The sequence below is a fragment of the Muntiacus reevesi genome, chromosome 1 (assembly GCF_963930625.1).
Source record: "Muntiacus reevesi chromosome 1, mMunRee1.1, whole genome shotgun sequence".
NCBI classification, from domain to species: Eukaryota; Metazoa; Chordata; class Mammalia; order Artiodactyla; family Cervidae; genus Muntiacus; species Muntiacus reevesi.
Window position 1 is genome coordinate 23,616,450 of NC_089249.1, and position 27,970 is coordinate 23,644,419.

The 27,970-nt window shown below is 38.1% G+C and overlaps 1 protein-coding gene across 5 annotated transcripts; it reads right to left on the minus strand.

Annotated features, from left to right (window-relative positions):
* Positions 1-1,268: 1,268 nt before the first annotated feature.
* RESF1 (retroelement silencing factor 1) lies at positions 1,269-27,970 on the minus strand. 5 transcript variants are annotated; one of them, XM_065939637.1, is made up of 8 exons: positions 26,768-27,765; positions 26,554-26,645; positions 23,038-23,186; positions 19,280-19,417; positions 15,913-15,974; positions 5,430-10,458; positions 4,173-4,256; positions 1,269-1,994 (listed from the first exon to the last, which is right to left on the minus strand). In XM_065939637.1, the coding sequence occupies exons 6-8, from the start codon at positions 10,399-10,401 to the stop codon at positions 1,828-1,830; spliced, it is 5,223 nt and encodes a 1,740-aa protein (XP_065795709.1). In that variant the 5' UTR covers positions 10,402-10,458; positions 15,913-15,974; positions 19,280-19,417; positions 23,038-23,186; positions 26,554-26,645; positions 26,768-27,765; the 3' UTR covers positions 1,269-1,827. The 5 variants fall into 5 exon arrangements, with proteins under 5 accessions (XP_065795709.1, XP_065795686.1, XP_065795704.1 ...); XM_065939614.1 differs by lacking the exons at positions 23,038-23,186; positions 26,768-27,765 and adding an exon at positions 27,904-27,963; XM_065939632.1 differs by lacking the exons at positions 23,038-23,186; positions 26,768-27,765 and adding an exon at positions 27,908-27,929.

Sequence of the window (27,970 nt, forward strand, 5' to 3'; positions counted from 1 at the left end):
ACATTGTTTTATTAAAATCCGTTGGTCTACCTGGCATTATGAATGGATCTCTTATCTCTTTGCATTGGTCATCAGAAATATTGGCCCACTAAGCTATATAGATGTTCCAAATACTGCCACTTTGGTGTACAATATCAAAAATAATTATGTTCATTAATATTCTCATTGAGTTGATTACGGGTCCAGGTAGTGGGATGTTATCAATTGCATGGTCTTGGATTAAAAATTCCCCCAAATCCCAATTTTTCTTTGAAAGCTTAAATTTTATCACTGGCAACAAATACTTTTATTCACCTTGAATTATCAGGATGATATAGTTTGAGACAAACAAGTCAAATGACTTCAAGTAAAAATGATGTTCCATGGGACTACTTCTTTTCAATGACCATATCAGCATTGATTTTCTACTTCTCTTGCTTTACATCATTCTGGAATGCATATAGTTCATTATATGTGCTTGCTATTTCATCACCTAGGATATTTAAAAGATGTATATTCAGGGGTTGAGACTTAACAACTTGCACGACTTTATGAGACATTCTTAAGGGAGACTTTTTTTTTTGAGAGCCCAGCAATAAAGAGCACAACGACCAATGACCACTATTAGTCTGGAACTATTGCATTGCCTCAACTGATGCCATTTTACAACTTTGCTTTTCTAACTGAAACTTCTATTGACATTTAAACCATCAAATACTCAGGATGAGCACCGTGACTTTTCCTATGGAAGCATGCTGCTTAATATTTTGATAAGCCCCATCTTTACTCTTCAGAAAGTAGTTTTAAAACTTGTGAAAAATGAGTTACCACCTCAAAGATGTTTATTAAAGTGCATATTTCTGTAGTGCTAAGAATATTGACACTAGCAAAACTGAAACTATACATTCATTAAGTAACTCCCCATTTTCCCCTTGTTTTCCAGTTGCTCAGTCGTTTTTGACTCTGCAGCCCCATCATTACTTCCAATGAATATTCCATTTCTCCCTACTCCCAGAAAAAAATTTTTAAATGTATTTTTAAAACCTTGTAACATTAAGGTTTTATGAAAACAACAAGTTTGTACTTCTAGTTGTCACAGAGTAAAGCCCAGAAACATCTGAAGAATTTAATTTTGCCTTCCGTGAAATTTCCTGAACCTAGAAAAATTTTTGCTCCTCTTCTGAATAAACCTGAAAACATGTTTCTTTTAAAAACACCTTTCTAAAATGTGCTGCTGTGAGGATAGGCAACAAAATTAAAATCAAACCATTTCCAACCTAGTTTTTAAAAAATAAATGTTTATTTCAAGTATGAAAAGTAATGTTTAAACATTATTCCAAAAACTGTATTCCGTTTAACAAGTATAAAACGAGACTTCTGACAAAAAGTTAACAATTCAGTATAAAACACTAAAGAATATACTTCGACATTCACAGTGAGCATTTCTGAAAAAATAAGTTTTGCTAAAAAGTTTTAGAAACAAAAATACAGTCCCAGAGGAAATAAACTAGTCCTTAAATAAGGAACAAATCTCCCTTACGATGGATAGTTAGCATTTCAAAACAAGATCTGTATAAAAATTTCTTTTAAAATAATGGTACACTTGGTTCAATAATGTCAGAATTCAACAGCTTATGGTTTCCTTGACAAATACCCTATTTCTTATGTCTGCTACCCACAAAATAAGGTTCTCAAGCCAATTTAGTTAATTTCAATGATATGTATAACCTTAGGGGTAACCAGATTCAGAAATTTTATCATGGCAATCTTGAGCATCTCCAGAAAAATATTTAGCAGAAACTTTCTGGTGGTAATTACAGAACCACCAGAAGAATTAAAGTCTCAAAATTATTCTACAGGACTGCTACCCAGACTTCTGCTTCGCTTCTCCATGTACAGCTTTTTGTAGGTTTGAAACATTGCTTTTGAATCTTTTACTGGGTTTTGTAGTATCTCAAATCCATCTGCACTGCAGTTTCTCTTGGAGAGCCTTGAATTAGCCAAAACATTATCATCTAAGGAAACAAAAATTTTACTTTGTTACTCTTAATGTTAGTGATCAGTACAATCAATATAAATTGAGAGGAAAAACATGCATTCTTATTTGCAATAAAGAGTTAAGTGTAACAAACAATGGCTCTTTACCTACAGAATTGTAAAGTATATAAACAGGACATCTAGCCTCTCCTTTAGGGGCCATTTACTACCCCATCCCCAACTTCACTGACCAGGGCTATTCTCCTTTACCTATACTCCTACCCAGTAAAATCTTTTATCATTTGCATACTATTAAGAATGTGACTTTCATAACAACCATCTAGACTAGCAATATAAAATGCACCAAGGCAAGCCAGTTCAGAAGAGCACATGAAGTACAGTTTGCATATTCTGGCCTTACTATGCACGAAGTATTCTAAGAAATATCTGTATTTGCTTCTTTCAACCATAGTGCTATGGTTAGTCTCACTATCCTTTTTTTGATGGGCCCAGCCAGCTATTCCTCTTTCTGTGCATTTTTAAATGTACCTTTTTATCTGAGAAGCTATTCCGAGTTCCGTATATACTCAGCATTCCTGCCCTAGCCATTCCTTTCTGGATTAAAAGTCCTGTTTTACTTCTTTCAGCCTGGATGGGTCAAGTACTCTGTCCTCTTAATTATTCTTCATTTCTTGATAACAGAGTATGGTTACTGTTAAATTCTTAATGTTTCACGTTCCTCTCTGACCACATCAGCTTTCTATCCTGAATGCGGATCCCTGAGGTGGGCTCTGAGCATTTTTCCACTGGATTGTCACCTCCTCATCTACCTTGGCCTGACAGTTTCACCACTTGCTCCATTTACATCCAACCTCTGCCACCAAATTTACTGTCACTTATCTAAAATGTATTTTTTATAGCCATCTAAGAGCTGACGACCTTGTTTTTGTCTCATTTTAAGCTTGCTCTAGTTCCCTGGTCTCTTCATCTTGGTAAGCTTTTTCATGATTTCCTCGAGTCTCATTACTTTTGACAGAGCTCCAAACTTGTTTCTTGGCTTTCCTCTCACCCTGCTGCAGCTCTCATCTGGGCCCTGGTTTGTGTCTTTTTCATCATGAACCTGAGTACTCATGTCCCACCTTCACTGTTTATTGCTCATCCTGTCTGCAGTTGTCTTCATGTCTGTCGTTTAGCTCATGACATTTCCTGAGCCTCTCTGGTCACTCTGCGAATGTGTCTGTCTTCTGAGTATTTTTGAACTCAGGTTCCAGTTATGCCTCTCATCTCTGAGGCAATGAGGCAAGGTATGTCCCCTCCCACTTCCAAAGACCTTTCTTGCCCCAGTCGCCACACCCATTTACATCTTTCTCATGTCTTACTTTCTGTGTTCGAACGTTAGGAGTGTGTTTTCTACTTTCTCACCAATTCATTCTTTGCACTTTCCATTGTCTTCCTATTCTACTTAAGACTTCATTCCTTTTGATTTTGATTCAATTCAGCTGAATTTTTTCCCTGTATATATCTTCAATGTAGAAGATACATACATGCCTGTTTATATACATTTGTTTTTTAACTCTTCTGTGGGTATCCCTGATGGCTTGGCAGTAAAGAATCCACCTGCCAATGCAGGAGACATAATAAACCTTTGTCACACTTCCTCTCTCGCGTCTCTTTATTGCTGCTATGTAACTTTAATCAAATAATCTAACTTCTCACTGATAAATACGGATATCTTTGTCTACTTGGTTTTGAAAATTAAATTAACTTGCAAATAATCTAACTAAGGGTAGGGTAACAGGCCTGTGGGCCAAGCCCAGCCTCTACAAGTTTTAGTAAACTTCAATTGGAACATAGCCCATACTCATTTGTTATTTTACAGCCATTTCTTCATGTTATTGTAACATTAAAGTCTTGTATTTAGGAGACATGATTTGCAAAACCTAGTATTTATTGGGCATGTCTACACAGGAAAACTTTGCCACCCCCTTGTCTAACTCAAGGGGAGAAATTTCTTCTTAAAAGGAAAGATCATTACTTTTCTGTCCAAAGCATGACAGAAAACATAGGAGAATGTCTTCCTACTATTCAAACACTGAATCATTTTTTAAAAGAATATGGATAGAAACCAAGCTTCCCAATAGTTTCAGAACCATAATCCAGCTTACCTATGAGTGTCAGGTAAGTAAAATAAAAACTTAAAATATAGACAGTTTTACCTATTTCTTGGTTGGCTTCCGGCATCCTTTTCTCCTCAGTCACACGTTTTAACCAGTCTTCTTTTGTACTTTTTATTCCTGAAACTATTTAAATATTCATTTTCAGATCTCTAGACTGTGCTACTCATCTCTTTTAGTACTATAATGAAGGAAAACCACGTAAGCCTAAAACAGATTTTAGAAGGCATTAGCTATACTCACACATTAACTCTAAAAAGGGCCTGAAAAAATGCTTTCTCCATATGAGGTGACTAAATCTCACAATTAAAAAGTTTATCTTCATAATGTAATTATGTTTCTCTCACCTGGACTGAACACCAACACATGTCAATGTACTTAAAGGCATGACACAGAACATACCTCATACTGCTGCACCCATATCCAACGTTTCTGTTACAATCAGGTCCTCAGATTCTAATAATCTAGTTTTTAAGAACCAAGTGTAATCAATACAAATTTATACTCTCTATACTCACATATCCATACACCTTCCAAGAAAAAGTAACTAATTCATTGTAACATTATACACCCCAACAGATACTGTCTGAACAGTGCAAGAGAAACTAAGATTTCCATTCAAATCCTTTAGTTTTCTAATCTGGGTTTTCTCAACACAATGTTTTGCATATACTAACCACAACCCTTAAATATTTCCTTACTATCACAAATATTGAGTCCCCTATTTTCTCCTTCCATCTAGCACTATGTTGAGAATTCTATCCTTCAGCTAATGAACAGTCATGATTGCCATTCTGGGGTATATGAGAAGGTACCACTTTAACTTTAGTGATATAATAGTCATCAACTGACTCAAAGATGGCAAGAAGTTGAACTACTTCTGTATATACAAAAAGATTTCATTAACAATTACATCTATTAATATTTAGACCAAAACTTCAAAATCACTGGGGGTCTGAAATTTTAAGCCCAAACAACTAAACAAAAAGCAAGACTTAAGATAATATATACCTGATACTTTTATAACTGCTCAAGGAATGTTCTTCACTCCTTAGTGAAAAGGGAGATCTTTTGTATTTGGAAAACCTTGCAAATTTTATAAACCTTGTCATTACTGTGAATGTAATATAATTTACAACAAGTGGGGCAAAAACTTTTAAAACAAATATTGACCAATGAACTATCAACATACTGAGAAAACCTCAGTAAACGCAGAGGTCAAGAGAAGTGCTCTGCCACTTGTTGACCTACAATGCATTACACTGTTGCAGACACCAGCAAAAAACAATCATACTGGACCTTGCAGAGGGGCCTGCTCCTTCCTAGATGTGTGCTGCAGATCCTTCTGGTCTTCAACAGTGTTTGTATTCTTAAACACTCCATCTGGACATAATTTAAACTCCAGCATGCTTAGTTTTTCTGTGGTATCTTTCACAGGTAATAGGTTCTTAGATTTACTTTCTGGTCTCTTTTCTTTAAGCTTCCTGGGTGAATTGTCTAATTTTGTGAGACAAATGCGCTCACGTTCAGTGCATTTAAATGCAACTCTGTTCAGATACAGCTTCCTTTGATCCTTTGTTTGGGAAGACATTTGGCTTAATTCACCTTCATTATTTATATTATTTAAATTTTTGTCTAGCTTGGTTCTATCAATCCACATTTTATCAGACTGCTTTCCACCAACTGTTCCTTTAATATTCCTTGAAATATATGTTTTAGACTCTTTGGAATGATGGGTTTTGATGCTTTTACCATGGCCTGAACCAATATTTAATGATTCCTTACAGGTCTGTACACTGCCATGGGGTCTCTCACTTGATTTCCCACAACTTTCCACCTGCACAGAAGGTTTACTGGGCCTCATATGCTGAGAATCACTGTTTTTCAGATAGTTTTTCTTTAATGCTTCCTTATGCTTCTGCCTTGATAAATACTCCTTTGGTGATAGAACTCTGTTAATTTTAGATGAGCTATCCTTAGAGCCCGAGGATTTAACATTTGATACTGTCTTTTCTTTAATCCAAGCTCTTTCACTTGGAGTTGAAAAATTACAGAATTTAAATGCACCACCTGCCACATTTTTAGTCTGTTCTTGTTTATCATGTTTCTTCCTCTTTATCTCTGAATCAAGTATGATCCGTTCATCTAACTTCCTTTCTTCCAAAGACTTTTGTTTAGAGCCACCTGATTTCAATTTTCTTTTTTCTGGTGATACTGATTGTACCAAAGAACCATTCTTCATATTCAAATCTTTAGTTTTGCTTGTCAAAACACTCATCTTTGGTTTCAATGGCCGTACGTTTTGTGCCATAAACTTCCTCTGCAGGCTCTCCTGAGAAAATTTTGCAATTTTATTAGCAGAATGAAAAGCTACCTCATGAAATTGCAGCTTTCTCTTTCTTTTGTGACTCTGCAAAGAATCCATTTTTTTATCACCTTTAGATAAAGGTTGACCGGATAATTCTTGCTCTGTCCTTAGTGAACTGTTACATTCTGTTTTGGATTTATCTTTTATATTGCTGCTTTGCTTTGTTTCAGGAAAATGTTTTTTCTCAACTGGACAAGTCAGAGGAATCTTTGGAGGATTATTTGGAGGACTGTTAAATCCAACAGGAACATCTCTGTCAGAGGTTCTCTCTCCTTGTTTATAACTCTTGGCCTCTGAAGGAGAACATGGATTTGTCTGTTTTTGTTCTTTTGAAGTTGACTTCTTAATGGAATTACACTGGCATTGAGGTACACCTTCATAGACCATAGAGAGCCACCCCAACGCACAGCAACGGACATCATCTTTTTCCGAATCCAATGGCACAGAATCACAATGTTCTTCAATTCTGCGTGCCTGTGAGTCACACTGGTTCTCTTCCTTTGTTACAGGCTTTTCTTTCTGAGGTTCTGTCAATTTGTCTACCTCATTGGGTTGATCGTCCTGTTCAGGAAACAATTCTTTCATCTGATCTGTGTTTAATATTGTAATTTGTATCTGGTCTGTTGAACCTCTGGAGTTACAATCAGTTTTACAACAAGTTTGAGCTTCTGAGATTTGGTCTGCCATCTGCTGTACCACAGAACTTTCATGCATGTTCACAGGTTCGATACCATAGGGAAACTCTTTTAAAAGTTCTGACAGCTGATCATGTAGGTATAAGACAGATGTCTTATCATGGAGACTTTCATCTGTTGTAGGATCCTGTTCAGTGTAATTGCAGGACAAATCAGCTTCCTGAGGGCAACTATCCTGCTGAATAGCAGCTGATGAACACGTATCATTTGCCATGCTTTCATTTTCAGTGATATGCTCCAAACTGCTTTCCTCTAGAATTCCACTCTTTACTTCAACACACTTCAAACGTGACAGTGCTGGAGGCTGCAGTGATTCTGACTGATCTGTTATTTTATTTGAAACATCTGTGCACTGTACAAATTCATCTTTTTTAAAGTCAAAGTCTTTATTTTCAGTGATGCTGTCTAAATGTTCATTTTGTTGTCCACTATTCATCATTTGGTGATTGGGTAGAGGTTTCTGTGGCTCAACTTTTTGCAAAGGGAGCAAGTTGAATATTTCTGCTATTTGGGAATCATAAGAGGTATCACCTTCAACAAGAGAACAAATACTGCCAATCTGTAACACATCACTGCCCACACCACTACTGTCCTTTGATATATATGAGGCTTGCTGATCACTCACAGGACACTGGATATCTGGTTCTGATTCACTGTGCTTTCCTTGATTGGTATTAGGTATGCCTTCTGAACTAGTATTAGTTGACTCACTTTGCTTGTCCTCAATTAGTGGGAAAATCGTGATGCCTGTAGTACCTGTTACTGGTTCATTAACATTAATCTTCAAAGCAACAGTATTTTCCATCAATTTATTTTGTAAGCTACAAACACTGCCTTCTTTAATAACTGGATATGCTGTTTCAGGTAAAGCTTCAGATGCTGTATCTTTGACAGACAGTGTATTGACATCTGAAAGAATTAAGGGTGATACTACAGCAATCCCTTTTGTAGTAGTTGTTCCTGAAGACTCATAATTTTGTGCTACCGCTGATGAAATAGTTTCTTGTGAGCTGTTTATTATCTTATTCTGAGAATTTCCCACAGGTGAAAATGTACTACTCTCACATATGGGCGCGGGCTTTGAAACTGCAATGGCTGTTGTGTTTGCTTTTGACTCATTACTCTGTTTTTCTTTGTTAGGTTCTGAAGGTTGCTTTTTCCACAAAGACAGACATGTTGCTAACAACTCCATGGAAAAGTGAGAGTCACTGTTAGAAGACACCCCATTAAAGGATTTATACTCAAAGCAAGAAGTGTCTGCAATTTTGGCATTTGTATTACAAGTCCCTGGAGGATTTACAATTTCCATGGTTTTCAGTTGGTTACCAGTGTTTTCAGTATTTGGATTCATTTCAAAATTATGCAGTTTAGAATCATGAATACGTTCACTAGTATCTTTTAATAATTTCTTCTGAGTTTTATCTCCAGAAGTAAGTAAACTGAGAATTAGCCTATTTTTATTTGGGTATTTTGAAATATATTCCTCAGATGGTGTAGAATGAGGAAGAAAATTTATTTCAGAATTTGTTGGCACATTTTGTGCAATGCTGGCAAAATTTCCTGATGAAAACTGGGTGTTATTTAATGGTGCCTGAGTTACCTCAACAGTTGATGTTTTTAAAGGATTCACAACTTCCAAATCATGGACTTGTTCTGGTATTGGCAACTTTTCTGAACAGGCAGAATTTAGTAAAACAGAACTGACTTGGTTAAAATTTCTGTCCTGAAGGCTGGAACTCAACACGCTATGTTTTCTATTAGTTTCTTTTGCAGATTCCATTACTGTTGGTGGTTTATCCTCCACAGTCTCTGGTGTGACTAGGGTTAGTTGTGGTCCAGACTGGATTTTGGCAGTTTGTTTCAGAGACAATCCAGAATTTTGAGCTGATTCACTATAAGAGGTATTAGGTGTTTTAATACAACCTGCTGCCATTAAGAGATTTTTATTAATTTTAATTTTCCTTGCAAGGTCTGAAAACTTCTTTTTTATTTCTACTAATGTTTTAATATCCCTCACTAACTTTTCTTTTGTGGCACTTGTGTCCAGTACTTGGCTTGAAGTTAGATTTTGAGAATCCACTCTTCTCTCCTGATTATTTTGAGCAAGAGCCTGAGCACCAGTCACAGATGATCTAACAGGTTCATTAAAAGGATGATTGACACCAGTATTTACTTTCAAGTTACAGGAACTTCCCATCATACTGAAATTTCCATTAAGGTTTTGCCACTGCTGTTGAAAGTCTCTGCAAAAGTCTTTCCTCATTTCAGGTAAGTGCATTTCTTGACTCTGAGGAACTTCCATAGAGGATTGTTTAACAACGCGTGGAGTACTTTGCAAAGACTGGCTTGCATATCTACAATCATAAGGAGGAGGTCTTTTGTCAGTTTGAGTAACTGCATATTGATATGATGGTACAGCTGCAATCTGCTTTGACTTAAATGTCAGTGCAGGATTTGGAGATTGATTATTTTTAACTTGGAATGATACAGATGACACAGGGTTTTGTTTCTGAACAGTAGGGTCCTGCAAAAAACTTCGTGACGAGTAATTGTATTGCTTTGGAAGTAGTCTGTAATCTTGGTAAGTCAGTCCACTGGATGCACGCTGAGGTGCCCAATCAACCTGTTGCTCTGACAAAGGTACGTTAAGTCTTGGGTTTCCTTGATAAGTTATAGGAACTCTTCCAGAATTAGAAGGGATCACATGTAGTTGCATAGAATAGCTATCTGATGTTAGAAACTGATTCTGTAGTGCATGCACATTGGGTATATTCGTTCCAAAACCAGTTTGATGAGATACAGTTCCCCCTGTATGAGAAAGTGTAGAACTCCCCACTGGTGAGTTCAACCATACATCTTGTGTAACTCCTGAAGAAATCTGCAAATCATGACTTAGTTGTTTGGGTCCTTTAACATTTGCATATGTTATTCTTTCTACTGAAGTTTGTGAGGTCACAATGGTCCCACTATGCAAATCAGAAATAGGGATTTGTGAAGGAGTCTTATGATTCCTGATGTTGAGCAGTGGCTGTGAAACTGGATGTGAATTACTGAGAAACAGGCATGGTTCTTGGTTACTTCCAGGATGGAAAGAACTTTGAGATGTTGTGCTAAGTGTATTTACTAAACCTTGCTCCAAAAAAGATGCCTGTTTTTTAGGATACTGTGGTGGTAAGGTGACACTCTCTGGTTTTGCATTCCAATTCATTGTCAAGTTGATGCAGTATCAGTGTGTTAAAAGCCAACTGTTTTGAATGCCAGGAATCTGTAGGAAATAAACATATTTTATCAAAAAGCTGTTTGGACTGGTCAGAATTTTTAAGGTAATTTTCTCAGCTTACCTTTATTACTAATGCTGACAATGTCAATCAAAATTCCTGAAACCTCACACTAGACAAAACCTCATCTTCAATTCAGGTAAGAGAAAGAGCAAAGGAAGATGTAACAATAAATATGGAAAATCTCAATAAAATTTTCAGTGGTGTTTAACAGAAACTCATTCTACTCAATATAATTAGCAATTTGTTTTTTTGGCTACACTTAAGAGACAACTACTTCCTGTATTTATTTATTTTAACCAGTTCTTTATTCTAAGATACCCATACTCACTGTAAAAAATTTTTAAAAATAATCAAGCATATATTAAAAAGCCTTTACTACTACTGTTCATCTCCAGTGTCTAACTCCTTAGAGCTATCTACTACTGTTAACTTTTCTTTCAAAACATTTCTATACACAAAAATCACCAACACATGAAATCTGATTCTTTTAAAACAGAATTCTACCAAACATGCTGCCTACAGTTTGCCTGATTTTCATCCCTTTAACTAGGACATCTTATCATTCCACTACACATACACCTATCTCACTGTCTGCATAAACATTCCACTTTATATCAATATTTAACCATTTCTGTATTGATGAATATTTGGTTTTCTTAGGTTTTTGCACTTATAAACGATCCTATACTAAAGCATGTATTTATGCTTTTATATTTGTGCTAAATGTTCCTGGAAATTTCTACAAGTGAAATTCATATGTCAAAAGACATTAAAATTGTTTTCATAATCAGTGACAAATTGCCTTTCAAACAGATTGAAATAAATATACTCTCACCAACACTTACATGGACATATCTAAAAAATGGACAAATCTGTAACCATAATGGGCTTCCCTGATGGCTCAGCTGGTTATAAAAAAAAAAAAAAAACAACCAGCCTGCCAACATAGGAGACGAAAGAGACATGAAATCCTTAGGTTGGGAAGATCCCCTGCAGAAGGAAATGGCAACCTGTTCCAGTGTTCTTGCTTGGAAAATTCCATCGACAGAGGAACCTGGTGAGCTACAGTCCATGAGGTCACAAAGTCAGACACGAATGAGTGCATGTGTGTACACACACACACACAACCATATTAAATGACAGGGTAAACAAATCTGACTAAAACATATAAACAGAATGCCAAACAACTGCAGAATACACATTCTTTCCAAGAGTACAGGGAATTTTTACCAGCAGTGACCATATTGCTAGGCCATAAACAGATCTCGTTTTTGAAGGTTAAATAATTCAGATTAATTCACAGTGGAATTAATCTAGAAATTGTAGAAGGAACTGGGAAACTGCCAATAATTCAGAAATAAAGAATGTAGTAGGCTCTGGTGTCTCTTCCTTTAAATATCCAATGGGATATCAGTCCTACTGAAGATTCCACCCTAATTGTCAGGGGACATTCAACTTTAAGGGATCCAATGTGTTGCATTTTCTTTCTTTGTGTACCATTTCTCAAGAACTCTCTGTTTCTTATCAGTTCCTAGAATATAGGAATGAGTAGAGCTGCACGCAGTTCTCAGGACTGAGATAATGGGAAAGAGCACCTGCTTGGATTCCCTTCAGTGACTCCCTTCAGCGACCTTGTACTTAACAGACTATCCATTTTGTTGCAACTGGTGCAATTTCATTCTTTTTAACAGCTGAGAAATCATTTTACTGAAGATATATAAGCATGCATTTCTGCTAATAAAATACCCTTGTTCCACTAGAGACTTGGGTCCCCCGTGTCCTTCTTTCTGTCTCTGGCTTGTTCTTTGGAGCGTGGAAGCCTACCGAGCTCACTTTCTTGCCCGGGCTAAGACCTCCTTGAGAGGACGCCCTGTACCTTCGTGAGCGGAACAAGTCCTGTGTATGGGCTTTACTGGTTTTCCCCGTAACCCAAGGGATATTCCTCTTTCTTTCTTTTCATCAACTCCAGTCCCTGGGTCTGTAAAAGACCGCAACACCTTATGACCTCATTAAACCTCAATTATCTCCCTTAAAGGCCCCATCTCTAAATAGTCTCACTGAGGTTAGAGCTTCAATATATACATTTGGTGGGAGGGTAGGAATAGAGGACAAGACACAGTTCAGTCCATAACAGGTCCCATCCTCATATTAACATAAGACTTGACTTATTTAATAGAAGATTGGGAGACTGTAGAGGAGATAGTGAGGAATGATTAGAATCTGTAATATGCTGTCAAGGAGGAAATCACAGAATTTGCTGACAGATCCACTAGGACATGTGAGACAAAGAGAGAAGTCAAAAAAGGAGAAATAAAATGGGGTGATGTGATAATCTCTGCATTTATCATACAAATTTAAGAATGACAAATTAATCCAAGGAAAAGACAGAGTGAAATAAATAATGAAAACAAGATTTCATTAAACAAGAACATAAGATTAAACAAGTCACAAGTTGGCGAAGAATAAAAACTAATAAGCCTCTGTCAACACTGGTCATTTAAAAAAAAAAATCCTATATTGGGAAATGAGAGTATCACTAGACCCTATAGACATTAAAATGATAGCGTAGTTATTAACTATTTTCAAAACACTTAAAATTTACATGGAATAGAGAAATTCCTTGGAAAATACATACCCTAACCAGAGTTGACATAATAAAAATACTATCTCTTTAAAGAAATTACACCTATAATTAAATATCTTTTCACAAAGAAAACACCCGTGTAGCTTTTCTGGAGTATTCTACCATTTATGGAAGAGATAATCCAATATAACTTCTTCAAAGGATAAAAGAAAGGACACTTCATAACTTATTTACTGAGCCTCTGATACCAAAGCTGAAAAGAAAAATAATTAAGATGTCAATCTCTCAGAAACAAACACAACAGTCCTAAGCAAAATGTGAGCTTAGGACACAGTGACAGACTGTTATTTTCGTGGGCTCCAAAATCACTGCAGATGGTGACTGCAGCCATGAAACTAAAAGACACTTGCTCCTTGGGGAAAAAAAAAAAAAGCTATGACCAACCTAGACACCTAAAATGAAGAACTGACTCATTGGAAAAGACCCTCATGCTGGGAAAAGATTGAAGGCAGGAGAAGGGGGCGACAGACGATGAGATAGATGGCTGGCTGGCATCACCAACTTGATGGACATGAGTTTGAGCAAGCTTCGGGAGTTGGTGATGGACAGGGAAGCCTGGCCTGCAGTCTGTGGGGCTGCAAACAGCTAGAAACAACTGGGCAACTGAACTGACTAAGAATAGTTGATAAAATTCATTAAAAGGACAATTGTATGAAACAAAGAACAGAAGTTTCCTTAATTTTGATAAATGGTAACTTTAAACAAGTTTAGACTAGCAAACAGTAATATTATTAGTAATAAAACAATTTAAATAAAGGTGTCACTATCACCCACTTCTGTTCATTGTTGCACTGAAGATCGTAAAATGTGTTAAGAATTGGGAAGGAAAATATACAACAAACTATTTGTATCAGTTATGCAGAATATCTAAAACAATCTGTATATCTTTTAGATCTATTACATTATGGATCATAGTGCACTCAAACTAGATTGAAGAAGGCACGAGTTTTGATTTTATGTGTATGATTCTTGGGAATATACATGTTTACTTTTGTATTTGCTCGTAACTAACAGTCTTTCCTGATGGTTCAGAGGGTAAAGAATCTGCATGAAATGCAGGAGACCCAGGTTCAATCCCTGGGTTGGGAAGATCCCCTGGAGAAGGGAATGGCAACCCATTCCAGTATTCTTGCCTGGAGAACTTCATGGACAGAGCAGACTGGTGGGCTACAGTTCATGGGGTCACAAAGAGTTGGGACACAACTGACTCACTCACACACACAATGTAATAACTGAAGGAGCCTTTCAAGGCCTTGTGAAATCTGTTTGTCCTGACCTGTCATTTGCTCAAGGCACTAAAGAAACCTCCTCTCTTTGAGATTTTAATTTGTCAGGGAACCAGATCATCCGTACCCATCATGAAAGCATATATTTTGTGGTTTAAAAACAGGTGCCAAGAAGAAAGAGCTGTATTTTCCTCACAGGCCTTCTCTCAGGAAAGCTCCTTGAATAAGACAAGTAACCAGGGAGAAGTATAATACAAAGTAAAAAGCTTTAACTATAAGACTTCCCTGGTGGTCCAGTGGTTAAAAATCCACTTGCTAATGCAGGGAAAGCAGTTTGATCCCTGGTGTAGGAAAATTCCACATGCCAGAGGGGAACTAAGCCCATTTGCTGCAACTTCTGAGCCCGTGCATACCCAGAGTCCATGGTCTGCAATAAGAGAATCCACCATGATGAGAAGGCCGCACACCACAACTAGAGAAATCCCATGCACAGCCAGAAGACCCAGTGCAGCCATAAACAAACAGCAGTACTGAAAATGTTGATGGTGAATTCCCAATAATTCCCTATTTCTTATGTGAGCTTGGTGGGGTGGGACACTGTTACAGACTGAATTTTGTCCCCCCAAAATTCACATATTGAAGACTTATCCTCCAGTGTGATTCTATCTGGAGATAGGGCTTTGAGGAAGGCAATTAAGGTTAAATGAGGTCAAAAGGGTTAGGACCGTAATCCAACAGGATTAGTGACCTTACAGTAAAGACACCAGGTATATGGCACACACAGGAAAAGACCAAGGAGACATAAACAGATAGCTGTCTGCAAACCAAGAGAGACCTCAGAAGAAACCAGAAACTTTGATCTTAGACTTCTAGACTCTAGAGCTATAAGAAATTTATTGTTTAAGCTACCCAAGCTGTGCTCATTTTGTCAGAGCAGTCCTGGCAGACTAATAAAAGAGCCTATAGTAGTGTACTGTCAGTCGCTCAGCCGTGTCCGACTCTTTGCAACCCCATGGACTATGATCCACTAGGCTCCTCTGTCCATGGGATTCTCCAGGCAATAATACTGGAGTGGACTGCCATTCCCTTCTCCAAAAGAGCCTATCGGTAGGAAGAAAAATGCTCTTACAAGTAATTTGGGGTTGTTGGATTTCCCCCAACTCCCTCCACCTCTTGAGCTGGCACAGAAAAACTCAACAGTGAACTAACTAAATTAGAAGGAGTGAAGGGACTTTCCTGGGGGTCCAAAGGTTAAGACTCTGCACTTCCACTGCAGGGGTGCAAGCTCCATCCCTCTTCTGGGAACCAAGATCCCTCACACTGCTTGGTGTGCCACCCACCCCCGACAAAAAGGAGGGAGTTGAAAGTTTTCTGATCTTTTTCCTGATTACAGTTTCTATTTCTGGATATAATATATTCTTAGATATTTCAAAAATATATTTTAATGGAGATTACCAGAGTCAGGATTTCCATGGTGTATCATTTAACTTTTTCTTGAGAAAAAACTTTTACCCCCAAATCTCCATACCCTCTGATCACCCCCAACTTGTGACAGTCATGGCACTTACCTAACAAATTCCAATGAAGGCTGAACTTAAGAACCTCTCTGCACAGGAGTAGCCAAAGTTATCTGGGGGAGAAAAAAAAAAATCACATAAGCCAACAGATTGAGTTTACACAAACATCAACAGGTGTACAACAATTCTACTTTATTTTGCTGAAACTTTAAAGTATTTTTATTTTCCCACTCTGCTCTCCTCCCTGGTCCCCAGAGACATCAACCCATAAACATGCTCCCCCTACTCAGGGGCTTGTATTTCAGAGGGAAAAAAATAGCACTATCTGCCACCCTACTATCACCAAATCTATAAATCACAGCCTTGTACATGTAATCTGTATTTACAGTATCAAATCTCTTTATTTAAAATCCTACCTCTGGGAACTCCCTGTGGTCCAGATTTTAGGACAGCACTTTCACTGTTTTGGGCCTGGGTGTGATACCTGGTCAGGGAAATAAGATCCCACATGCTTGCCTTGAGCTATGGCATTAAAATAATATAAAATCACAAATACAACACATCTGATTTTAGGATGCTTACTTAACCCCCCTAAAGATAGAAACAAAAATGATTTTTCAAGATAATCTTATTTATTGTTTTTGGCTATGCTACATCTTTGTTGCTGCAAGGGCTTTTCTCTCTTTGTGGTGAGAGGGGGCTACTCTAGTTGCAGTGCCTGGGTTTCTCATTGTGGTGGCTTCTCTTGTGCAGCATGGGCTCCAGGGCATGCAAGCTTCAGCAACTGCAGCACACGGGCTAAGCAGTTGCTGCTCCTGGGCTTCAGAGCACAGGCTCAAAAGCTGTGATGCACAGAGTCTAGTCTCAGGACTTCTAGAATTTGTGAAAGATGTTTTCCATGGCCCATATGGAAACTTCCTCATGTGTTGCTCTGTAGCATGTGGGTTCTTCCCAGATCAGGGACTGAATCCACATCTCCTGCATTGGCAGGTGGATTCTTTATCACTGAGTCACCAGGGAAGCCCCCAAAATGACTTTCAGAAGTAATTTGTGCTTTTATAAAATAACTTCTAAAATATACAGTGAAAAAATTATTAAAGCAGCTAAAATGATACATTAGAAAATATTCACTTAATGCAAAAAGAACATAGTGATAGACAAAAAGACATGAGACAGAAAATAAAAAGTATACCTCCAACTAATAAAAGAAAAATTAAAAAAATAAAAAAAATTTTAAAAAAAGAAAATAAAAAGTATAAACAGCAGATATAAATCCAACTATATTAACAATTACACTAAAAGTGAGTGGATCAAACAATTCAAATGACAGAATGTCAGATTACTTTTTTAAACGGGCTAGCCAACTATGTACTTAAATAGGCATACCTTTGATTCAAAGATAAAAATCACTGAAAACAAAAGGATAAAAAAAGATATGCCAACAGAAACAAGAAAGGCAGAATAACTGTATACATTATCAGAAAAAAAGTAAGACTAAAACAAAAAATTTTTCTCTACATAAAGAGGGACATTTTATAACCATAGAAGGGTCAATTCACCAATATGTAACAACTATATATATGCACTTGAGAGCATTAAAATATAAATAAAAAACAGACAAGTCAAAACCAGGCAACTCATCAAAAGTCAAAGACTTCAATTCCCCACTTTTGATAATGAACAGAATTGGCAGAAAAAAAAAAACAAACACAAGGAAATAGTAGTTTCGAATATACTATACACACCCACCTTTCTAGTGTACAGTGTAGATTTAAAAAAATTATAAACCTATAGTACCTCAGGTTGTAGGTTAGTACACAGCTGTCCATTGGATGCCTCGTAGAGTTTTAAGGTTGTCTGCTTCTGGCAGTTACTGTACATTGGACCCAACAGTTCATGTACTTTTGTCAAGTGGTACAAGGGTCAGCAAGCAGTCTAGTGATGGGTGCACACGCCAGCAAGCCATCAAGCTCTAGATTTTTATATTCTGTTGTGGGGAATGCTCCTAGCTATGAATAGCTATAGGTAAATTAGCAAGTCCTAAATAATGATTCTTGATATAGCTGGCACAAAGTTTGGCTCTACTAACCCACCCATCTGAATGTCAGTTTTACAGTTTGGAGAAGAGGCAATATTAATCTGGTGATGCTGATAAGGCGAGGTGGCCCTCACCAGGAGGGGAGGCAAGCAGCCCGGGTGTATTGATACTGATAAAGTGCTAAGATCTACACTAGGGGGGTGGGGGGTTCAGTCATATTTCATATACTCCCATTTCAAAGAGAATCCATGGAAACTTCCTGTGTGTCATCACAAAAACAATCAAAACACTTTTATCCTGAAAATAGACAAAAATTTATCTTTAGGTTTGACGATCCCTACATTTAAATCTTACATATTATTAATATTACCTGCTGTGAGAAAAAGTGGGAAAAAAGCAAGTCACTAAAAATCCATGGCCAAGGAAGTAGTGAATAATAGCAAACTGTAAACTGCAAAATTAAGATCAATTTGTGAAGCAGGAAAAAAAAGGGAAGTCAATGGCTGCAGTAGACTAAACCTAACAATGCCTGTGGATTTTCACATAAAATTTTCATGAAGACCTCACTAACATCAAGACTTGTGAATTTTAAAAAAATATGTTATATCCATACAATGCAAAGAATATGGTTTAATTGGAAAGCCTCCTTTATTTTAAAATCAGTCTTATCACAGAAAATTACAAACCAAAAAATACCCTAAAAATCATACCTTTAAATAATCATATTAATACCTATCTTAACCACAAATGCACAAGCACATACAACCGCCAACTAAAAGAACTCTACTGAAATGGACCTCTTATGGTTTCCCAAGGCTAGGTCTACTTTAGGTCAGACAAGAGAGTAAGAAACAGAACATGAAAGGACAAATCAGGCCACATGAATAATTATTATGCAAGAGTAACCATTACTTTATCAAAGAAACTGGAACATTATTATAATGAAAGATAAATCAAGAGAGATGGGTTTTTTAAAAGGCTGTTTCAGGGTAACCTAAAAGATGCATATTTAAGGACTTCCCTGGTGTTCCCTTGTTAAGACTTCATGCTTCCATGGCAGAAGTCACAGGTTGAATCCTTGGTCAGGGAACTAGGATCCCACATGCAGTGCTGTATGGCCAAGAAATTTTTTAAAAAGGATGCATATCTACAGTAGTTGTCTAGCAAGCTTTGACAACTGTTTGTAAAATGAATAAACATTATCTATAACTGCTGCAGACCAAGTTAGAGAAGTTCATATTCAATGTTGTAGATGGGAAAAAGTCTCCACCTCTTCCTTCACATCTGTGTCAACCATAAACATCACATGATTTCATCTGTCAGCATTCCAGTACCTCAAAAATATAGGATTTCTTAAAAAATATGATACTCTTCTCTTACCTCAAAAACACTTGTATCTGTTCTGGTATTTTAAATTGGAACTTTTTCTTATGGCTTTCATTCTGCTTCTGTTTCTTTGGAGAGTCCCCTGATGTGGTTAAATTGAGGAAAACTAGTATTTTTCATTGAAAATCTGATCTGAAATGGAAAAAGGTACAGATACTTTTAAAAAACTCAACGAAACCACAATACCAGCAAATATAAAACCCACTTCTGAGAAATTCCAAAGCATCAAGATTTACTCAAGCTATTCCAGGTCTGGCTTTTTGTGTCCCTGTCCTTGAATTAGGCTTTCAAGAATAAACTATCCTAAATTTTACATTTATAATACAACTCTATAAATAGGAAGAGCTAACCTTTGAAAATTTATGTCAAGAACTGTACAGAATGCTTCGAATGCATTGTCACATTTAATGGTTACAACAAATGCATGAAGCCAAGCAGTCCTAAGCAGGAGGGCTGGGGCTGGCAGGGCTGGAAGTCCTACTGTCCCAGCTTTTAGGCTGGCTCTCTACACTGCTGCAGAAAGAAAGCAGATTAAGACCGAATGGATTCTTATGAAGTTTTTTCTCTAATGCAAATAGCAAAACCAACATCAGTGTCCTTAGTCCCATAAGGCAATATAGAGGTGGATGAGAATGTTTTCTGCTGAGAATGACTGCTAAGAATTCTAAATTGCAGTCATTTCATAGCCAGCAGCTATATCCCAAAGGGAAGGAGACTGTCAAGTCTTTGGTGCAACTGAATCTAGGGAGGCAGAGAGAATCACCTTGTTCCACTTTTCAGGAAGCTGCTTATCAACCTTTGTACCAGGACGACCTGTGGGCTGTCCTGTCAAAGTATCAGTCACCTGAGATTAAACAAAGCTTTCCTATGAGGCCCTACAAAAGCAAGGTCACCAGAGCACCACGGTGAAGCTGTTCACCTCCAGCTCTGCTCTCCAGTCGTTCAGGTATTCAGCTCCAAACATGATTCAGAAGCACAGGTAACTCATTTAGGTACCCTGTTCAGTCACTCAGTGGTGTCTGACTCTTTGCGACCCCATGGACTGCAGCACGCCAGGCTTCCCTGTCCTTCATCATCTCCTAGAGTTTGCACAAACTCATGTCCACTGAGTCGGTGATGCCATCCAACCATCTCATCCTCTGTCGTCCCCTTGTCCTCCTGTTTTCAATCTTTCCCAGCATCAGGGTCTCTTCTAATGAGTCAGCTCTTTGCATCAGTTGGCCAAAGCACTGGAGCTTCATTCAGCTTTGGCATCAGTCCTTCCAATGAATATTCAGGGTTATTTCCTTTAGGATTGACTGGTTTGATCTCCTTGCCATCCAAGGGAATCTCAAGAAGATTCTCCAACACCACAGTTCAAAAGCATCAATTCTTTGGCACTCAACCTCCTATTTGAGTATATTTCCACTCAGTTAACACTGGGTAAGGGTGACTAGACAGTAACTCCCAGCAAGATGATGATCAGGCCATAACCAGGCTCCCAATATGTCCCAGAGGCCATTACGGTTCACCATTTAGCTCCCATAAAGTTAGGATGAAATGCCTCTAAAGGGACAACTGATATAATCTTTTACTGTTAGTTATTCCTGTCATTACAGGCATATTATAGTGATTGCTTTGGTAGTCTCAGGTTGTTGACAGGATTCTAAGAACTGCAATGAGGCATTTTGTTGTCATGGGGTTAAGATCCAGATTTTATAAAACCAGAGGTTGACATTAATGACGCAGAGACCCCAAGTATCAGAAGAGACATATAGGACATAATCCACCTTATCTTCAGCAGGGTCAAGTAAAGGATGACAGATCCAGCAAACAGTTAAATTCAGAGCCATAACTACAGTCTAGAAAATGTATACAAGACAGTTCTGCTTCCCCTTAATCAGAAAACCATGAGAAATCATGACTAATAGGATAAGGTTTTCAGGCCTTTGCCCAAGGACACAGCTCCAAGGACGTCCACTCCCCCAAATCAGCAGCTGCTGAGTTTCCAAGTGTCCTTATAATTAAGATATTAAGATTTTCATTTGGCCTGCAGCTATGTTGAAGAGAATGGTGACAGTCTAGGGTAAATTAATGACTTCTATGCACCCCCAACCCCATGATCAGTACTGTCTTCCTTCCCCAGCCAAGCACAGGGGAGCCATTCAAATTCTGCTGGATGAAAAAGAATGTGAAAGTATAAAGGGAACAATCCCATGCACCTGAGCCACAACACTGTCGAATAACATGATTATATAGAAGGAAAAAGTAAACTCTGATAGAATTTGTGGCAGTTACTCTTTAGGGACCTAATGAAGCAGTGACCCACTGGAGATCAATTTCCATCATCCTATAAAATACTGAGGTAGAAATCATTAGGGAGTTAGTATAGGAACACTGAGACCTCAGCCTGTTTCAACAAACATCCCACTCCATTAACCTAAAACTATATCCTTTGTCTCGAATTCCTGGCTCTCAGAGGAATGTGTCCTTGGTCTGATAAATTATCAGCTCTCAGATCCAGGAAAGGGTAGTAATTAACTTCTGTTCCATATGCCTGAGGGAAAAACAACTGGTGATCATTAATCTTGAGCCCATACATCTGGTCCACTGTAAAATGGTGGGGGGTCATGAGAAAAGGTCAAGGGATGGCAACTTCATGTCTAAGAAAACTAAGGATACCAAAAGCAGAAAAGGGGGAAAAAATAAAACAATAAAACTACAGACCAATTTATTATGAATATAGATGGAAAAATCTTCAACAAAATGCTAGCAAAACAAAGATAACAGCATATAAAATTATTTGCCATAATGAAGTGGGACCTATCCCAGAAATACAAGATTGACTTTTCTTTTTTTTAATGTAGAACCAATATCCTGTAACACATCAATACAATAAAGGCAACAAACCACATAACCATCTGAAGTGGAGCTATAAAAAGCATGTAACGTGACTGAAATTAAATGCATCCTAAAATCCAACATCCTTTCAGATAAAAACACTACAACTAGAACAAAGGGGAACTTCCTCAATTTAATAAGACATCTAAAAAAAACCCACAGCTTTAAAGCCTGAATGTTTTCCCTCTGCAAGATCAGGAACAAGACAAGGATAAACTGCTCTTGCCATTTCTATTTAACATTGTAGAAGAGGTTCTGGCCATGGCATTTGAAATAAAAGACATCCAGATTAGAAATTAAGAAGTAAAACTACCTTTACTTGCATATGGCATCATCTTGTATATCGAAAATTATAAGGAATCCATTAAGAAAACTAACAGAACTACTTTGACTAGGTTGCCTAGTACAAGCTCAATATTCAAAAATCAAATGTATTTCTATATAACAATCTAGAAAACAATTCCATTACAGTTAACAGCAAAAGAATGAAACACTCTGGAATAAATTTAACAAATGTGGACAATTTACAGAAATTATTATACAGAAATTGTATAATTTCAAAAGAAACTAAAGACCTAAATGAATGAGTGAAAAGTATCCCACATTCAGACACTCTCAAGGTGGCAGGTAATACTTCTCAAATTGATCTACTGATTTGGGACAACTCTGACCAAAGTTCCATATGTCTTCTTTGCAGAAATTGAGAACCTGATCCTAAAATTCATTTTGAAAAAGAGCATAGTCTTGAAGGACTCGCACCTCCCAATTTTAAAACTTAAAACTACAAAACTACAGTAAATAAAGCCATGTAGGACTGAATTAGGATAGACACTAATCAATGGAACAGAAACCAAAAACAAGTCCTCACATACTTGATCACTAGGAAGAAACTAGAATCCAGAATATACGAAGAACTGGTGAAAGTGTTAGTCACTCAGTTATGTCCAACTCTTTGCGACTCTCATGGACTGTAGTCTGTGGATTGTAGCTCCTCTGTCCGTGGAACTCCCAGGCAAGAATACTGGAGCGGGTTGCCAACCACCATGGGAAAGTAATAAAATCACAGGATATGACTTAATGGTCACTACAATAGTTTTAACTATTAGAGTGGTAAGGATATGGACAAACTAAAATTCCTACATGTTGCTGTTGAGAATGTACATGGTTCATCAAAAATAGTCTGGCAGGGACTTCCCTGGCAGTCCAGTTATTAAGACTTTGCGTTTCTACTGCAGGGGGCACAGTAGATCCTGCATGCCAAAGTGTGGCCAAAAAAATCTGGCAATTTCTCAAAAGGCCAAATATAGTTACCAAATGATAAGACAGCTCAGTTCCACTCCCAGGTATATACCTAAGAGAACAGAAAATATATGTCCATATAAACACTTGTACATGAATGCTCACAGCAATATCATTCAGAGAATCCAAAAAGCATAAACATTCCAAATGTGTGTGAACTGATGAAAGGAAAACAAAATGTGGTCTATTCATACAATGGAATTACTACTTTGCAATAGAAAGGAATGAAAGACACATATGCTTCAATATGAATGCACCTTGAAAACATCATGCAAGGTGTTCAGGGTCATAAGAGACCACATATTATGACTCCATCTCTAAGAAATGTTCAGAATACACAAATCTATAGAGACAAATTAGATTAAATGGTTGCCTGCAGATGGGCAAAATGGAGAGTGACCATTAAAGAATACAGAGATTCTCAGGTCAAGAAAATGTTCCAAAAGTGACTATGGTATTGGTTACATAGTATTGAGTATATGCAACACCACTGTACATGGTAAATGGATAAACTGAATTATATGAATATGACATATGAATTATATCTCTAAACTGTAGCTTAAAAATTTTTTTCCCAATTAACAGACATGGGCACATGACACGATGAACTACAGGCTTCTGGCAGAGCACAGAGACAAAAGGCATGATCTGTGCAAGCTGAAGCTGACTGATCATATTATAATATATATATTATATTAAGGCTATCCAATGAAGGGATGTGTGCCTGAGAATGAAGTCAATGCCAAAGCAGACAGCAGAGCTCAAAGACAGTGTTTCAAGTCTTTAAAACTTTCAGATTCATATGTTGGATCCAGTCAAACCTGAAAAGTCAAGCCACATGGAACTCTTTAAGTTATATGATCCAATAAATTCTCTTTGGGAGTTTAAAAACTAAAATCTTATTTATGACTTTTGTTTCTTAAAACCTAACTGGACAACGTAATTTCTTATAATACTCTGCAATTTTAACCACAAGATTTTATTTACAAGTGATTTCAGTTCAGTTATGATATCAAGGATGGACATACCACAGAGCTGTCTCTCAACAAAGCACTTAGAATTCTTCAAAGGTCCATAAAATACTTCTTTACAATGCTTAATACAAAGTACATTTTAACTTGCATTTCAATAGATTGGGTTGGTAAACTGTCTGGTTAAGGGTGTGAGAAAGGATGAGACAGTTGGGATGGCATCACTGGACTCAGTGGACATGAATTTGAGCCAACTCTAGGAGATAGTGAATGAAAAGAAAGACTGGCATGCTGCAGAGCATGGGTCAGCGTCATACAGAACAGAGGAACTAAATAAAAGTCTCAAATTGAATGTTTTCTGAGCCTATTTCACACAGAATATGCCTTTGTGGGGTTAGGGGTGGCAGTGCAGAGACTACTGATTTAAATTAAAAGCAATTCTTGAAATCCACCTTTCTAAATCCTTTTTAAACATTAGATAGGATCACTCGCACTAAACATTTGCACTTTATCACATCTAAAACATTGCTAATCTAAATGGGAAGTGGTGGTGGTTTGGTCGCTAAGTCGTGTCTGACTCATTTGAGTCCATGGACTGTAGCCTGCTGGGCTCCTCTGACCATGGAATTCTCCAGGCAAGAATACTGGAGTGGATTGCCACTTCCTTCTCCAAAAATGAAAGTGAATGTCGCTCAGTCCTGTCCAACTCTTTGCAACCCCATGGACTGTATACAGTCCATGGAATTCTCCAGGCCAGAATACTGGAGTGGGTAGCCTTTCTCTTCGCCAGGGGATTTTCCCAACCCAGGGATCGAACCCAGGTCTCCCACATTGCAGGCGGATTCTTTGCCAGCTGAGCCACAAGGGAAGCCCAAGAATACTCGAGTGGGTAGCCTATCCCTTCTCCAGCGGATCTTCCCGACCCAGGAATCTAACCGCAATCTCCTGCATTGTAAGTGGATTCTTCACCAACTGAGCTATCAGGGAAGAAGAGTCCTGTATATCTAGAACAGGTTATATAAGGCTTTTGGGCAAATCTCCCATGGCTGGAAAATTCTGTAGAAGCATTACTGACATCAAACATGCCTGCAGGTAAAAACTAGAGTTGTGTCTGGTACTTCCTTACAAAAATAGAACCTACAGGATCTACAGGGAAGGGTTTAATCAGCACAAAGCTGATAAACTGACTTAAGAGTTTAAATGAGTGAACCATCTCCTATAAGATAGGCCATAAAATATATTTCCTCTAACACGACAACAGCTAAAATTTATTAAGCACTTACCATTTACCAGGAGCTCTTCCAAGTGTGTTATATCTACAAAACTCATTAACTTATCATAACAATCCTATGAGGTTGATACTACTGTTATCCCTATTTTACAAAAGATGAGAAAATTGATAGAGAAGTTTAATAATTCTCCCAAGGCTGCATAAATGTTAAGTGGTAGAGCCAAGGTCTGATGCTCAGCAGTGTGACTGCAAGGACCATGGTCTCAAATCATTACAGAAAGTTTCCTAATACTACTTGGAGTTTACAGAATGAAAGCCCCAGAAATTACCACTTTGGCTGTATAGGTCCCTATTTAAGGGATCGGTTCTCTCAGAGTTCTGTTCTGTGCTGCCTTACCCCATGTGCCACAAGTAATGAATTTGAAAAATAAGAAAACAGACCATGTAGAGAATAATGTTAAGTAGACCTCTTCCTGAGTAATTTGGACCATCATCTCCTATTCCTTTTCTAGTAAAGATGAACAAATGAGTTGCTTGCTATGTCAACTGTATTCTTTCTCCTCAAACTTTGTCATCAAATCCATTGTAAGCTGGTGGTGGTGTTAGCTGCTCAGGGGTGTCCAACTATTTGTGATCCCAGGTACTGTAGCCCACCAGGTTCTTCTGTCCATAGAACTCTCCAGGGAAGAATACTGGAGTGGGTAGCCATTCCCTTCTCCAGGGGATCTTTCCAAGCCAGGGATCGAACCCAGGTCTCCTGCATTGCAAGTGGATTCTTTACTGTCTGAGTTACTGTAGTTTAACACTGAACCAACACTGGTTCCACTTAATCATTCTGTTCCACAACAGATAAATTGGAGTAGACTACTTAAAGCTGACATACTTACCTTTAAATATATCGCTCCTTTATTACTATATATATTACCATTTTCCTCCAAACTAGTCAGTACCACTCCACACAGTGTTTACTTCTTTGGTCCTAGGGACAGCAATAAACATTTTATAATTGATAATAAATTCAATATAAAATTTTTAATTGTATTTTTATTTATATAAAATTCACATTAAACTTATAATAAAGACACATACTAATTTGCTTACTTGATATGACATTGATGCTCAAACCGTGTTAAGGCTGGATCAAAAGAAAACTAAGCTTACTGAATTCTTAAGAAGGCAAAGTAACAAATAGAAACTGGGCCTGCCATAAATTACCACTTAAGTGATAATCCAAGTGCATGCCTCCTGATCCACTCCTTCTGTAACTTTAAACACTTTCAACTTAACAATTCTTTATCGAATTAGTAAATGAGAATCCAACTGCACAGGAAAAAATAAAACCATAACTCTTTCATGTTAATACCGAATAGAACTCGTTTGATTTACAGTTAACACATTAATCAGAAAAATCCCCAAACAAGCTCTGCGACCCGTCTATTGAAACGCACCGCAGTTCATCCCCTTCACCTACTCTTTTTATTTTGAAGGCAGGCACTAAAATATTACAAATAAATTGTTTTCACTGAAACCATTTTCTGAAAACTTGCTGTTCCCAAAGGACATCTGCTTAGGAAATTCGTATCCCTCGAGAACATCTAAAATCCGTACGCATTTGTGCATTTAAAAATGCCTCGAGGGACTAACTACTGCTGAGGAACGGAAAGCGACTCCGGCACAAACGTGTTTGCGGGCCACTTGGAGACGCAAGCTGAGCAATTCTGTTTTGGGAGGTTCGGCCTAATGGGGGTGGGGAGAAAGGAACACTGATAAAATAAATTCAAAACAAAGATTTTTTTTTTTCAAGCCAGCGACAGGAAATCATTAAAAACATAAGCCACTTTCACATCCATCAGTCTAACCAATCGCCTTGCAGTCTAACAAAATGCGTCCTCGCAGTCGCCACTCGCGACCTCTATGGAGAGGAAAAGGCGTTCTACAGAAAACACCCGGCGAGGCGCCGCCCTCCGATTCGGGGTCGGCATCCGCCCCGGTTCCCGGCCCACCCCGCGCTGCGGGCGGGCATCGAGCCGAGCCCGGCCGGCCAGCCCTCACGGCTGGCCCGAGACCCGAGCCCCCGGAGCGCCCGTAGCTGCCACTCAGTCCCCACCACAGAACAAAAGCGCTCGCCGCCGCAAACCCAGCCCCCGCCCGCGGGCACTTGGGCTGCCGCTACCCCCGCCCAGCCGAGAACCCGAAGAAACGTGCGAGTGCCGGCGGGAACCAAGTGCCCCACTTACCTACCAGAGCTGGACCCAACCGGAGCGAGCCGGGAAAACGCAGCGCCTCCCGGCCCCGGAGTTTAAG